Source organism: Tenebrio molitor, chromosome 1 (genome assembly GCF_963966145.1).
Source record: "Tenebrio molitor chromosome 1, icTenMoli1.1, whole genome shotgun sequence".
Taxonomy (NCBI): Eukaryota; Metazoa; Arthropoda; class Insecta; order Coleoptera; family Tenebrionidae; genus Tenebrio; species Tenebrio molitor.
Genome location: NC_091046.1, coordinates 4,399,715 through 4,414,143, shown reverse-complemented (window position 1 = coordinate 4,414,143; position 14,429 = coordinate 4,399,715). Strand labels below are relative to the sequence as shown.

General features: G+C 37.8%; 1 protein-coding gene across 6 annotated transcripts in view; it reads right to left on the bottom strand.

Annotated features, from left to right (window-relative positions):
* LOC138141634 (chaoptin) overlaps positions 1-14,429 on the bottom strand; it is a 161,735-nt gene that overhangs the window by 15,900 nt on the left and 131,406 nt on the right. For all 6 annotated transcript variants that reach the window (XM_069062360.1, XM_069062361.1, XM_069036184.1 and 3 more), the window contains one exon: positions 9,951-10,095. In XM_069062360.1, the coding sequence (XP_068918461.1) occupies positions 9,951-10,095 (145 nt within the window). The remainder of the gene's footprint in view (positions 1-9,950; positions 10,096-14,429) is intronic.

Genomic DNA, 14,429 nt, shown 5'->3' with positions numbered 1-14,429 from the left:
TGGTTAGTATGTAAAAATCAAGATACTGTAGCTGTTCACAACGTGTAAACATGTGTCATTTAGAGCCAAAAAATCATTTTAAAACATAGAAAAAATGTACGATTATTCAACGGATATTTTTTGTAATCACGACATTTTAAATGACAAAATTTTTATCTATGTATGTATCACTTGAGCATTTGTAATAAAAAAACTACAATATCTGTATGACTCAGGTTTTCATTGGAGCATTTCTTTAACTTCTCTCTTAGTGAAAACCATTGAAGGAATTTGACTAGTAACGAAACAGATAAAGCAAGTCGGAGTATTTTTGTAACAAAATTCTGGAGCGGTTTCTCAAGTAAATCTCTATTTACTTTGAATATATGTTTATGAAAATACACCAGTTTTGTTGTCTTTACCGTTCAGTGAAATCCAATCGAGAAAATCCCGGTCAAAAGCTAGTGTGTCAATAAATTCCAACTATTTGTTTAGTATCAAAACTCAGTCTGTGATTTCTTTTTGTTTGATTTATATAACGACTTTTTAATAACACCGTCTTTAGCTTAGGTATAGCCGATCATATAAAAAATAATTGTTTGCATTCTTTCAGTGTTTACCTGATAGCGGCGTGCATTTTTATAAAATCAATTTTTATTACAAAATCTCAACCAAGAAAGCGATGTTCATTTTATCATCTTTACGTTCGCAAGTGCCAATTTCTTCTATTCAGCATTTTAGGAGATTATTTACCAATTATTATTATTTACAAGTCTCTCAGACACAAAAAATATTAGCAGGTTTCTTTATATTTAATTTGAATTAATTTGTGATTAATAAATAAATTGTAATTAACAAATCTACACAACACCATTTTTGTAAATTCTTAACTACCATCATAGGAAATAACATATGTACAATGAGGGACATGGAATCCTGGGCAGTCTGTTATTGTCATTTCAAAAAGTGTCAATGTAAATGCACCTTTACCGTCATTATAACTGATATTTTCAAAAAAACTGTCAACTTGGTTATGAGTAGCTAAGGTATGGTTTAGAAATTTTGACATTGATTTTGATTTGTATAATTTTTGATTTAATTTGTATTACGATATTTATTAAATATAGTTTCTCAAAGAGAGACATATTTTAGCACCTCTACCATTTATGAAACCCACTACTTAATTACTTCTCTTTCTCTTTCGTTCACGTCACTTTCGCTCATCGTTTTTCGCTCCTTGTCTTTCACTCATTGGTTTTCATACATGCATAATTTGTTTCCTGATAATGTAATTTTCATTTTTAAGGCAACATTTGGTACCTCGCGGCATTTGCCTCTTCCAGGACATCATCAGGAACATATAACTCTTCATTATCCATTTCCACAATTTCCACAATGTGCCCTCAACCATTTTATGGACGTTACAGAACTTTATTTATTTTGATTTTATTTTTTCCATAGCAACAGATCAGTCCAAAAATGTGATTTATTTAAAATTTTAAATACAAAATTACACTCACTTTGTGGGGAGGTATCGAACAAAACCAAATAGAGCACTCGAGAGTAAGGCCGCTTTTGTTCACTTGAATTGTGTCGTCCACAAAGCGCGTGAACGAAAGCTTTGCCTTCCTCATTCTTACTGTAAATAACTATTTCATTCACTTATGCAAAACTCCATTATTATCTCCTATATGAGGAATCAGAAACACACAGTTTCTTTTTGATCTAACTCTTTATTCTGGAGAGACATTAGTGTGTTTCATTGAATTTTTTTTTAATTCCTAGATTTTTTACTATAGCAACAAACTAGAATATTAGATGATGTTGTATTTATTTTGACCCGGCACCTCCACCATTTTTGAATTTCTTTTGCAGCTCTTTCACATTCCAGAGCTTTTAAGATTTAAAAATAAAAACTGCCCCTTTCAATAATTTGACGTATAAATATTAATCCGAAAACTCGTACACTTCAAAGTACATATTCAATTTTCAATTTTGTCAAAACGCGACCGACATAATTATTGATACTTGAAACTCTCAAGGTACATCACTCGCAGGAAATGATTTTTCAGGCTGGTACAAATTAATCTCGCCGTATTCCGGGAAGTATCAATTCTGCATTAAATCCTGCGATGTCGCTGTAAGGATAGATAAGCCTGGAGTTTTTCGACTGACTGAAACGGACGTCCAATAATTTTCTTTTAAGGTTTATTTCATGCAAAAGAGAATAAATCTCAGTTTACGATAAAACTTGATTTTTTATATCGCTTGTAAAAGGGACCCATCCGACTGATTGTCGTAATACTTCGGCCACTTTTCTTTCATTCTGGGTCAGTGGCGTCGCTCGCATTTCCCCACTTCGTCCAGGCCAGACAGACAGTCGCGGAAAAATCAAGAAATGTCGGCACGTTCATGAGGCGTTATCTGAGATTTCGCAGTTTGTCACGGTGGCGTTTAGGACCTGGTATGAGAGTGGTATTTTTTATTAGGTACTAATTTCAGGTTAATTTCAGCGGGTGAATTATTGCATTGCATTCGTAAGCAAATTAGATTCTGCAGTCAGAGTGTGTCGTAACTCTTAACAATTTGGTTTATGATGAAAGACATATTCGTAGTGGGATTTGTTTAATATACTGACGGTAATAAGTTTTGTCTAGCAGGGGGTAGATTTATTTCGCAAAATTACAAATGCGATGCAAATGCCAGAAGCTTTGCATTAGCGACAGAATTCAGGCTAAATTGATGTGAAAATGATAATTAAATCGCAATCCTCCAAATTAAAAATCATAGTTTTATGAAAATTCAACCGTTGCGCACCAGACATCCTCCTACAAGTATCTATTGTACTAAAAATTTAAATTATGATGTTAGAATATTTGGATTATATTATCGCAGTTCAACCGTTGCGTATCGATCACTTTCACACTCCGTCATTTTGTCGCTTAAATAATGAACGTTTTTAATTCTAATGGAGCGAATTTCATGGTGCGCCATAAATCTGACCCATCTGATAATATTTTATATTTTTAAGTTTTATTGCGTGTAAATTAGTCCCCCACACTCCACGACACTGCCATTTTACTACCAAATAAGTCGGCAACAGAGCCGGCTCAGCCTCTGTGGCCCCGCCGCTTTCATTATTTATATCCTCTTTATTATTCATAAATTATGTTTTATTATGTTAATGCACGTAGCTAATTGACGGAAGCGTGTTAAGTTTCGGGGCGAATTTTTTTTCCTTTTACCGAAAGCATAAATAATAAAATATGAATAAAGATTTTCCTTTCGAAATGAATTTGTTTGCGACTGTCGTTCCAAAATCAAAATTTCGTCGATGGGGGTTGTTATTTTTGTGGAGGACAAGGTTTTAAGCTGCCAAGCCGGAATTTATTGTTATTTTATTAGACACTAATGACTCAGTTACACGAACAAAGTATGGCGATAAGTGGTGGATAAAGAAATGTCCTAAATAAAGCGCCGCGTAATGTAGCTTTTACTGATAGCTACGGAATCGATATCGTAAACGAAAAATTTATTAAATGGACATAATACGAAATGGATATGGTCATATCCGCGGCAATATGGAGTCTTGATTAAATTCTATTCAATTAGCCGTTTCGTTATTTCACAATTTTAATTAAAAATGTTCGCCCAGCATCAAAAGGGATCCTGTTGTGAAGTAAAACTCCAGATTGTGACCAAGGACTCTGGAAATTACACATCTGATTTATGTAGCCACATGTATAAAACCCCCGGAATGACTTTCACCCTGTGAAAGCTACGTTTTTAATAATAATTCAGCACGCGATGCGAAAATATGCAACGGAGAATATTTTATAAAAAAAAAATGTTTTTCACGAGGGTGGGAGTGCAGAACAATTGTGACAAAACGTCGTGTGGTCGGAGAAGCCCTTTCAGGAATCGAGAAAAGTTTTTTGCTGATGCTCCGTGAAAAATGACAATACTGTTGAGACATGAATTTTTATTGGAAAAATTTATTTTCGCCCGAAACCAAAACTTTTATCTTTCTCCCGACGTGAATATCTAATGAAAAGTAATTTTTCAACGGGGCTGTCCTAATTGTGTTCGGTTTTGGGTCCGAGTGATTTTTTCAGGATAAAATGTACCCAAATTATTTTTCCATATCTGTACCTATTTGAAATATTTTGGTAATTGAAATAAAATTCAACCTGAGATTAAAACCACTAAAACTTATGTTTGTAATGTTTGGTAGTTTATCTAAATTAAAACTGAAAAACATCTCAGGTTGAGACCGATTAAGTCAAGTCAGGTTTATACAGGGTGTGTCAGAATTCCACCGACAAACTTTCAGTGCTGATTCTATAACCAAAAATCAGCATAAAACTCTTAATACGTATGTGGCACACCCTGTATATTTAAATTTATCCTCAAAGTTGGAGTTAAAGAGTCGATTGTGAACGCACCACTCGTCGGGGCCGGATCTATTAATTATAAATGATATTTCTCTCAGGTAATGAAGCTTTTGAAGTATTGAAGTTACAGAAACCTGTTTTACTCCGGCGATCACCCATCCATACACTGACCACACCCGACACTGCTTGACTTCACTTATTATTAATTAACTTCTCTTTATTATTATTATTTTGATCCAATCAATATTGTCCTAATTTTCTCTGATAAATTCCTAATCGCTGCATAAATGAAGATAATTAATAAATGCAAATTTCTGGAAGGTTGGTGCTTCGATACTGATTTAGTGTCTTATTCTCAATATTCAATAATTGAGAAGTGAGCGTGTTCGATCTCGCTCAATATTCTTGTCATTATTAATAACTTCAAAGCACGTTTTGATGTAATGAAGATAGATAACAATAGCTTACAAACAATTCTATCTGTCTCAAGGGACACTTTAGTCATTGCGTCATTACTGTATATAATATGGTTTAAATTACCAGCAGCAACAACAATTTCTAGTGAAAAAATTTAATAATGTCAAAAAAATTAATAAATTGAGGCATGGCCACACAAAAAATTACCAGGGGATTTTTTTCTCTTCTCTGTAATGTAATACAGGGTACCTATAAATGATTGTAGGGTCAAGCTAGCTTTGGAAAGAATATTATTGTGCCGCCTGTTCGAAACAGAAGCCCAATTTTAATTTATTATTAACTGTCACCTTAATGTCACATTAATGGCGTTTTATTCGCGCTTTTCAATCCAGTTTTTGTTCCTTACATTTGTTTTATCACAGCTAATAAACACCAAAAATCTGTATTTTTCAATACAAATTGCAAATACATCCGGTTTTAGAGCTAAACAAAATTTGTGAGGGTAAGATTTAACCAAAAATCTAACCTGAAAATGTGACATTCCGAATTTGCCGATTTTATTTTACATATAAAGCGGCACATTCAAAATTTGACACGTCCCACATACATCAAACGTGCGTGTTCAACCAATCAGAGCGCTTGCTTTCATCCAATCAAAAATGTTTATCGCCATAAAAACTTCCTATTACTCTGTCATTTGTCAAAAGTAATTAAAATTGCATGCTACTCCTGTCAGATTCTCAAATTGTTTTTAATAATTTTGTTTTTAATAACTGTAGGTATTATATAGTATTTTACATTACAAGCCAGGTAAAATGGTTTTTACTGGCGAATGGAGGATATAACTGACGAGTCGAAGACGAGTCAGTTACCTCCTTGAGCCAGTAAAACCAGTTACCTGGCGTGTCTTGTATAATATTTTATTTGTTACTAAATTGTAATTTAGTAACAAATAAAATAAATAATTTATTTGTTACTAAATTGTAAACGTCATTTATTCGAACTGTCACTTGACGTTGAAAAGTCATTTTAACTGGCTAGTAGCGTTAAATTGACAGCAGACCAGTTATGAATTTAACAAGTTAGTAGAGAAATTTGAAATTTGGAAAGGATAGTAGCGTTTTTAACATTTGAACATTTTTATTTCTTTGTTTCATACAAATTAAAATTAAATGTACAATTAGAATTTCCGCTAATGTCGAACATTCCTGAAGCGGAAGTGAATTCGCTCGTCATTGGACAATTAATTGTAGAACCTCCCGAAGTGGAAGCCACATTTGTCGAAGTGGAAGCCACATCTGTTGAGTTTCGTCCAGGAAACATTTTTTTCGCAATTTCAATTTTTTTATTGATAGAATCACCCACATAACCTTCCGCAATTCCACTACTTTTCCATCCTCCCGCACGTTTTAGTGTCAAAATATCTCCACCTGCATCCACAACCATTGTTGCTGCTGATCGGCGAAATGAGTGACCTGTGTATAATTCAGGTTCTTGTAGCCCTAAGTATGTTGCAATTTTTTTCGGTACACCGCCAATAGTGTGCTGGCCAACATTGAGGGAAATACATTTGCCATTACGGTAGGTTAAAAAGAAACGTAATTGGTCTGCTTGACGAGGACGAAGAGCTGCATATTTTCTGTACAAAACACAAGGTTGAAAACTGCAGCCCTCATCTGTGATCGTAAATCTCCTTGTTGTTAAATTCTTTGTATTCCGTAAAGTGACGATAATATATTTCTCGACATCTTCTACGTCCTTCACCGTCAACGAGAGAAGCTCGTCACACCGGCAAGCACCAAAAATTCCAAAAATTGTAATCACTTTATATAACAACCAATAGTCATCAGGAGCTTCAACAAGAAATTTTTCCACTTGCTCTTTTGTTAAAACCCTTGCCTTCTTCGGCACGTAACGCTCATTCTTTCTCTTGAGAAAAGCAATTACCTTATGAAATCTACAAATGTCAAGTTAAAATATCACTTTTTTGACAACGTCTGTAATAGGAAAACAAACCTGCGAACTTCAGCATTTTCTTTAATTTCCAGGCAGCTTTTTAACATGGACCATTTCGACCACAAAGAATTGGGGCTAAATTTGTCTGATAGTTGGTGAAGATACACCAAAAGAACGTCTTCCGTTACACTAGTTACGTTATTGTTTTTCTGCCAATTTTTAAATTCTTCATATTCTCGTTCATATCTTGCTAAAGACTTCGCTGGCAGTAAACTGGAAGCCACGTTTATAGCTTCCTTTTTCATTTCTTCTGCCTCGTTCATTTGAGAAAAAATCTTGACGGAAATAAACAATTTGAACAAACGGCGCGTTGTCATAGTAATTGTACTTCTAAGGTTTCTGAGTTTTGAGCAATAATTTGGAAGAAAACAGAATTTGATCATTTTTAATTTTATTTAGTTGTTTACAATTTAGTAACAAATAAAATATTATACAAGACACGCCAGGTAACTGGTTTTACTGGCTCAAGGAGGTAACTGACTCGTCTTCGACTCGTCAGTTATATCCTCCATTCGCCAGTAAAAACCATTTTACCTGGCTTGTAATGTAAAATACTATAACGTTAAAGTTTGTAATCTTGCCAAAAATAACACGACCTAATTTTTTATATCTGATAAATTTCCCAAATTTTTTTTTTTTGCTTTGACAATTTTACGAGTTAAATTTGAGCATTTTTATTCTGGTAAGGCCCGAGAGCTTTAGCTCGAGGGTTTAACCTTTGAATAAAAATGCCCAAGTATCAACGAGTAAAATCCGATAAAAAATTAGTTCTGGTTATTTTACCTTCGAATAGATCTTCTGAATCCTTCGCGCCGCTTCCACCATTATTTTATTATTAATTTATTATTTGTTATTATGACATAGAACCTGATGTAATTATCAGTCCTTAAACCGCCACAAAAATTCGTGAAAGAGCAGAAATAGAAATTTTTGTTTTTGCCCAATAAATTTGTTCACAAAAATTAACCACACATTTGCACATTGATCTCCTATTTGTATTTTTTTGCCCCCCCCCCTGAAATTACCCGTGCCACCCCTATTCCTTTGCTCCGGCAAAAATGTTGACGTATTTTATACGGCAAGCACCGGAAATGAAAATCGTTAGGCCGATTCGCCCCCCAAAAATGCACCCCCTTCTAAATCATCCCCGTGATTTACGTCGCGACTTCCACGTTACACTTGCCGAGATTAAAATTATGCAAATAGCGTAACAGGTAAAATGAAATATCATTGGCGATTTAAAATTTTCATTAGGCGATTCTGCCCGCTCATTAGTTACCATTTATATGCCGACGTATGGAACTTAATCCCTTCGTAATTACCTAACATCAAACAGATAATTTACACACATAACTCATATCTCGTTGGTTATTCAGACTGATGCAAATTCGAAACGTTGCAATGCATTTCGTCGCTGTCCCGATCCGGATTCGGATATCAATGACTTAATTGTTTGACGCATTATTAATGCGCTTCCATCTGCACCTAGAAAGCGATCCCGCCGCCTGGATTATTTACACGCGCGGGGGCGGCGTTGGAAATTCGGGAAATATACCGAAGGAAGTGGGATGTCGATGGCTAGCCAAATTTACAGCCCAGTTTGGCAGTTTGATAATATAAAGTGAATAATTTATAGCGCGGATTTAATGAAACTCTTAAAATTCGTGCCAATCTTGGGGATTTATTTTTTGCCCCCAACCCGGCGACGTGCATAATGTGACGGTCTGGACAGCGTTTCCCTGATTTACGGCAGCCGAAATTTTTTGCGCGGGATAGAGCACAAATAGCCGCGTCCCCCGCAGCATCTCTGACCGATTTGGGCGTCAATTTGCGCTTCCATTTCCCTCGAATTACCGTGGACAATTTTATCCGACGCAAATAGCGAAACCTTGTTTGCGAGTAGTACACAATTGACAGATAAGATTTAAGTATGTAAATGCGCACGCGATTTACGTGTAACAGAGCAATTTGCGCCCGGTTCAATCCATCGAACCTTCGAAATTCGGAACTGCACCGACAACAGAAAAAAACAATTTCCGATAAAATCCAATAAAGTGCAGAGCGTCGGGTTGGTTTTTTCCCCAAAATAAATCGAAATCGCTCAGCAGAATGCGCAACAATTCTTCCAGTCAACTTCTTAAACTATCGCACTGAATAATTGAACAGTGGAGAATCCCGGAGCTCGCGTCCGGATTCGAGGATCTTCTTCAACTACTTAATTATCAATTACTGAGCGCTGTTCAAGTTTATTAAACTTTATTTACAAGGCAACGCGGCTAAGTGGAGCTTTTAAGGCGCGCCCGGGAATAATAACCCAACGACTGGAATGCAGACTAGTTTACATCGGCCATTATGACACTACTGATCGATAGTTTCGGATCTGTTTGTGCAACGCAGTCACCCCCAAGGCTGCCGCGACACATCTTTATTAATTAACCCTCGACAGCTCTGACAATCCAGAAATCGAAATTTTTATTGCAATTTTTTGCCCCATCCCACCTAATCGCGCGCGGTTATTCATCACCACTTGGACAGAGTCGTATTACAGATAGTTTGTCCGGGGGCGGCAGTTGGAGGCCTCCGTAAATCATGCGCCGATAAAATTATGCAAAAAGAACACCGCCAGTCACAGAATGCCAAACTCGTTCGATTATCGGATGGACCGCTCGCTTTGAATTCCAATGAACATTTCAATGGTGTAATAACACCCTTCCAGGCACGTGCAAGTTTCTTTTACTCACCCTCTAATGCGCTCAACCCATAATAACTATGTATCTTGTGAACAACTGCGCTGAATACAGATTTTACCAAATGCTTAATTGTCTACAATCTTGAGCAGTGCGTCCCACGCATTCTCTTATGGAGGTTGGCTTTACGACTCAAGGTCATCCGGCTATGACAGAGCACATTTACTTTGAGCGATTAAAGTGGTGCATCTGGATGATCATCGCCGCCCCCGGTAAATAATAAATATCCATCTTCAAGAAACCATCCATTTCGATTATCCTCGGAGGCCGCGATTAATCAGCCTCTGTGACACTATCGTAATTGTCTTGACCCGTGCGGTAAGATAACTCCGAGATACCGCCGCCCCCTTGTACTAATCAATCGATTCGAAATCTGGCTGTGTTAAGTATGACTCACCTGAAAGCTCGATCCGCCACGTGTTGCAACCGGTTATTGGTCAAGACGAGGGCTTGGACTTGGCAGCCTGCCAGACTCTCAGCCTCCAGACTGACAGTCTTCGATCCCACCACTTCCAGCTGGCTGATGCTTCCTTCAGGCAGGTCTGAAACGAGGAGAGAGTTGAAAAGGCGACAGCTGAGTCCCGGAAGAAAGCCAACTCCGTTTTAAGTTTGACGGCGATCAGGAGTTAATTCGGCGGAGGAGCTTTCGCCAAATGCACACACCAGCTCCATTAACATCGCGAATGCAGCCGGCAAAGGAAGAGATTAAAGGGAATCGAGAAAGGGATCCGAGTGCTCCTCATAAATCGGTAAACAGGGAGCGACATCGTTCCTGGCAAATTCTTCACTGTGATCGAAGTATAAATAGCGAAATAATTTATTTGTGGACGAGCAAGGGTGCGACATTGACCCTCATTTCTATTTTTCGGGGTTGTGGACGCCTTGTTGCACATTTATAAATACAACACCTACGTAAAAAAATACGACCCCGTCTCAAAGCTGCGATGAGCTATTTCAAACTTTAACAGTTCATTAGAGCGGTCGTAAAGCAGACGAGATTAAAAAAACGCGCCGTATTAAGGAGACCATTTAACACGATAAAAATTAAAACGCGACCTTTCCTGCAGCGATTATAAATAACACTATCGGGGCGTGGGAGGGCGGAAACGCGAAAATATCGCGCGGCAAAAAAAAAGAGATTTTAGCTTGCTGCGAACGATTTTAGCGTGATGCGAACGATTTTAGCGTGTCGCATTAAACTAATCCACTGCCCCGGGAATAAAATGTATGGTGCGCCTGAATAAGCTTTCACTTCAGAAAAAAGTGTACAGTCTTGCCCGTTGTGACATTGGCGGTTGAGCCGAGTGTACTCGACAGTTTATTCGATAAATTAAATCAGGCGGGGTGAATGCGAAACGTGAGAGCGAAAATATCGCGCAGGAAAAAAAAAGAGTGTGCACGACAGAAGTGAAAATTTAGAGATTTTAGCTTGCTGCGAACGATTTTAGCATGATGCGAACGATTTTAGCGCGTCGCATGAAACTAATTCACTGCCCCGGGAATAAAATGTGTGGTGCGCCTGAATAAGTTTTCGCTTCAGAAAAGTGTACAGTCGGCTCGTTGTGACATTAGCGGTTGAGCCGAGTGTACTCGGCAGTTTTTTCGATAAATTAAATCCGGCGGGGTGAATGCGAAACGTGAGAAACAAAGTACTTTCGGATGGAAGGAAAGTTTCATTTTGTTGTGAACAGTCTCATTTTATTGTAAATATTATTTATGGGGTGAAGGTGGGCGCGTAGGCATTGTACGTATTCAATTGGGCGTGAGATATATGGTCATGCGGCAGCTGCCTTAAGCGGGATCTCGAATTTGGGATTTGGCAAAAGCCCGGAATTATTGATTGTCTCCTCCTTTTTTTAGATTATAAAAGAGGAAAACAATGACGTGTGACGAGTGGAAAATTCAGGGGATCGGAAAATCTTCCAGTTTTAATAAAACAAAACAGCGAGTTTTGTTCGCAGTTTTACTCACAATCCACACGGTTAATTGAGATTGTGCAGTCTGTGTTTCGCATCATCCTACGCAAATCCTGATTCTTATCCTTATTGTAAACGCGCGATTACAATGATGTTTTCATATTGTAATAATCTGGTAACATACATGTTTCCCCTACGCTGGAGCAACACCTGAAGGAGGAGTTGTAAGTTGTAGATTTACTTCTGGAACATCAGACAACATCTGAGAAATTGAGTTGCAGAGGGTTTGATAATTTGGAAAATCTGAAGTAGGTTTTTTAAGATAAATTGAAAGGTGGAGGAAAGTTGTAAGGATGTTGGAGTGATTGTGTTAGTAGTATGGCAAGGGGGAGTAATCTAGAAAAGGAAATAAGAAGAGTGGTAATGGGAGAAGATTTCAAAAGAGCAGCCGGGGATGTTAACGTTATCTCTGAGAGACTAGTTGGTTAAGAAGAGATAGATGGGGTGGAAAAATATGTAAAGGGAAAATTTTATAAGTGATCATAACAAAGATAAAAACAGTTATACGAGTATTTGATGGCAGTGAAATAATAGAGGCATTGAATCTATCTGAAAAGTAATGAGAATGCATGTAGGAAAGTTAGAAAGAATGTTATAGAGAGGAAATTAGGTAAGAAGAAAACTTTACGAAGGTTCATGGGATAAAATTGTACCTACTTGATGGCAAGAAAATAACAGTGATATCTTGAAAACGAAGCATAAGGAAGGAGTGGTAAAATGGGTAAACAGGGTTCTTAAGGATCTTATAGAATTGCTGGAGGTGAGAAAATATGATGTACTGTTTTCTCAATTTGGTTGTAGGTCGTAAAATTTTATGGTACTTTAAGTTAAAGATCTTGCGGGGCTTATAAATCCTAGTTTACCACTAGCAGGTAATATTTTAAGCAGGGTTGTATTGTACATTTTGCTTACGGCAAATGGCACGCGCCGGTCCCCAACCCAACCATTGTGCCCGTTAATCGTTCGTAATATGCAATACAATTTTACGACCAACAACGAAATTGAGAAAACAGTAAAATATAGATCCAGAAATGAAGAAAGAGGAAGAAATAAATTTTCGGTGTAAAACGTGAAAACAGTGGAGGAATCTTTAAGAAGTGATTGCAGAAATATAAGAGTAGAAGTGAGTCTTTTTGTGCTGAGCCCAGAGCTTGAAGACCGAGGCGAAGTTGAGGTTGGCAACAGGTCTAGACTAATGATGGTACATAAAAAAACAATAAAGAAACAAGTAAAGAAACTGCGAAGAAGGATAACAATTTTTATATTTCATAATGATACTCTGGTATGTCTGAAAAGAAAATTATAAGAGTGTAAGTTTCTTCGTGATTTTTTGCAAACATTCCCTTCGCTCGAGGATAAAGTTTAACTAATTTACATAAACATCTCACAAATGTACTTTTCTGCACTTTCATAAATTAAATTACCACCCTTCTAGCGTTGCATCTTGCTACTTTTGATTGTTTTTTGTTTGCAACACTCGACTCTAGAAACGAATTAATCTAATGGACGAAAAAAAAAATGCGATTAAAAGAGCGTTTCATTTTTGTCCCCGGTCGAAGATTAGTGCCCTTCGCGAACCAACCAGGAATTGTCCCCCTGCAATGCATGTTTTTTAAACGGCGTCGTTTCGTTCCGATTTTATCAACATTTTTATCAGTAGCGAGCGTCAATATTGCGTTATGAAAAATGAACGTTCGCAATGGTCTCCACAATATACACTAACGGAAACAATAAAAAAACACCACTATACTTCTATATTACAGTTAATAAACTTATCTGATATTGTGATAGCGTATATTTATTAGAGAACCGTTATTTCCCATAAAAACGTGCCTGTTAACCGCTTCCCCTGCAGACGCTTAATAGAATAAGTTTTATTGCGGCCCAGACAGTCCACTCCTGGCGCCAATCAGGACATGTGCTTTTGATAGGGTGGACGTCAGAAGTTGTGTCCTTATATCGGACTAATATATCTTGGAATCGATACCGCAGGACGAAAATAGTGAACGCACCGGACCATTCACACCTTAATTTAATCAATGGGTTCGCGATAAATCACAAGGGTTAGGGACAGTATAATTATTGCCACCCCACAATAATTAATATTCAGAACTTGGGAGTGACACTCGAGAATGAGGTTCATCCACGGTAATGGAATTCGGCCTATTTCACAACTTACTCGGAGCGGTCCTTCAACTGCAAAGACGGAATTGTCAAAGGACCCCGGAACAAGGACTCAACGGGCCTTGGTCTGACCAAATAACGGTAATAAAATTATTATCTATTAATCCGGCCTGAGTGCCGTGCACCAGGTGTACGGTCGTCCAGTTCAGCGGGGTTAAGCAAACATCTACTGCGGACAGCGGATGGATGGGTGGCCCGTAGGGAAAATCGAGTAATGTGGGTTGGGCACACAAAAATAAAAAGTACTTAATATAAATTGTTCTGTCAAAGGAATTATTATATGAAATGCGGCCTCAATGCCGTGCCTCCTTTTGTAATAATATGTACTAACAAACGAGATTTGAGATGTTATTTTAATTTTTAAGTCCTGGATTCGCACGTTGGATGATTTTTTTTGTCGTCGGGGACAGCCTTCCGTGCGGGAGCCTAATCACATCGCCGCCCCCCGTCCGAAAATATTTTTCTCGAATTGAATCATCACGGGGCGGCGCGCTTCCTTCCCGTTGTCAATATCTCCCCTCGTCGATATTTCACGGAATGGGGCAACACCTATATTTATATGGCGGCGCGCCTCGGAAAGCAACAAATCGCGTTCGGCGGGTCACATATTGGAAAGTGCTTTAGGACTCCGGGGAACCGGACCGACCGCAGCTCCGGATAAATGAGTGCGGTGGACTCACGCAGCAGTGACTAAACACACCTAACCGTGTCCGCAC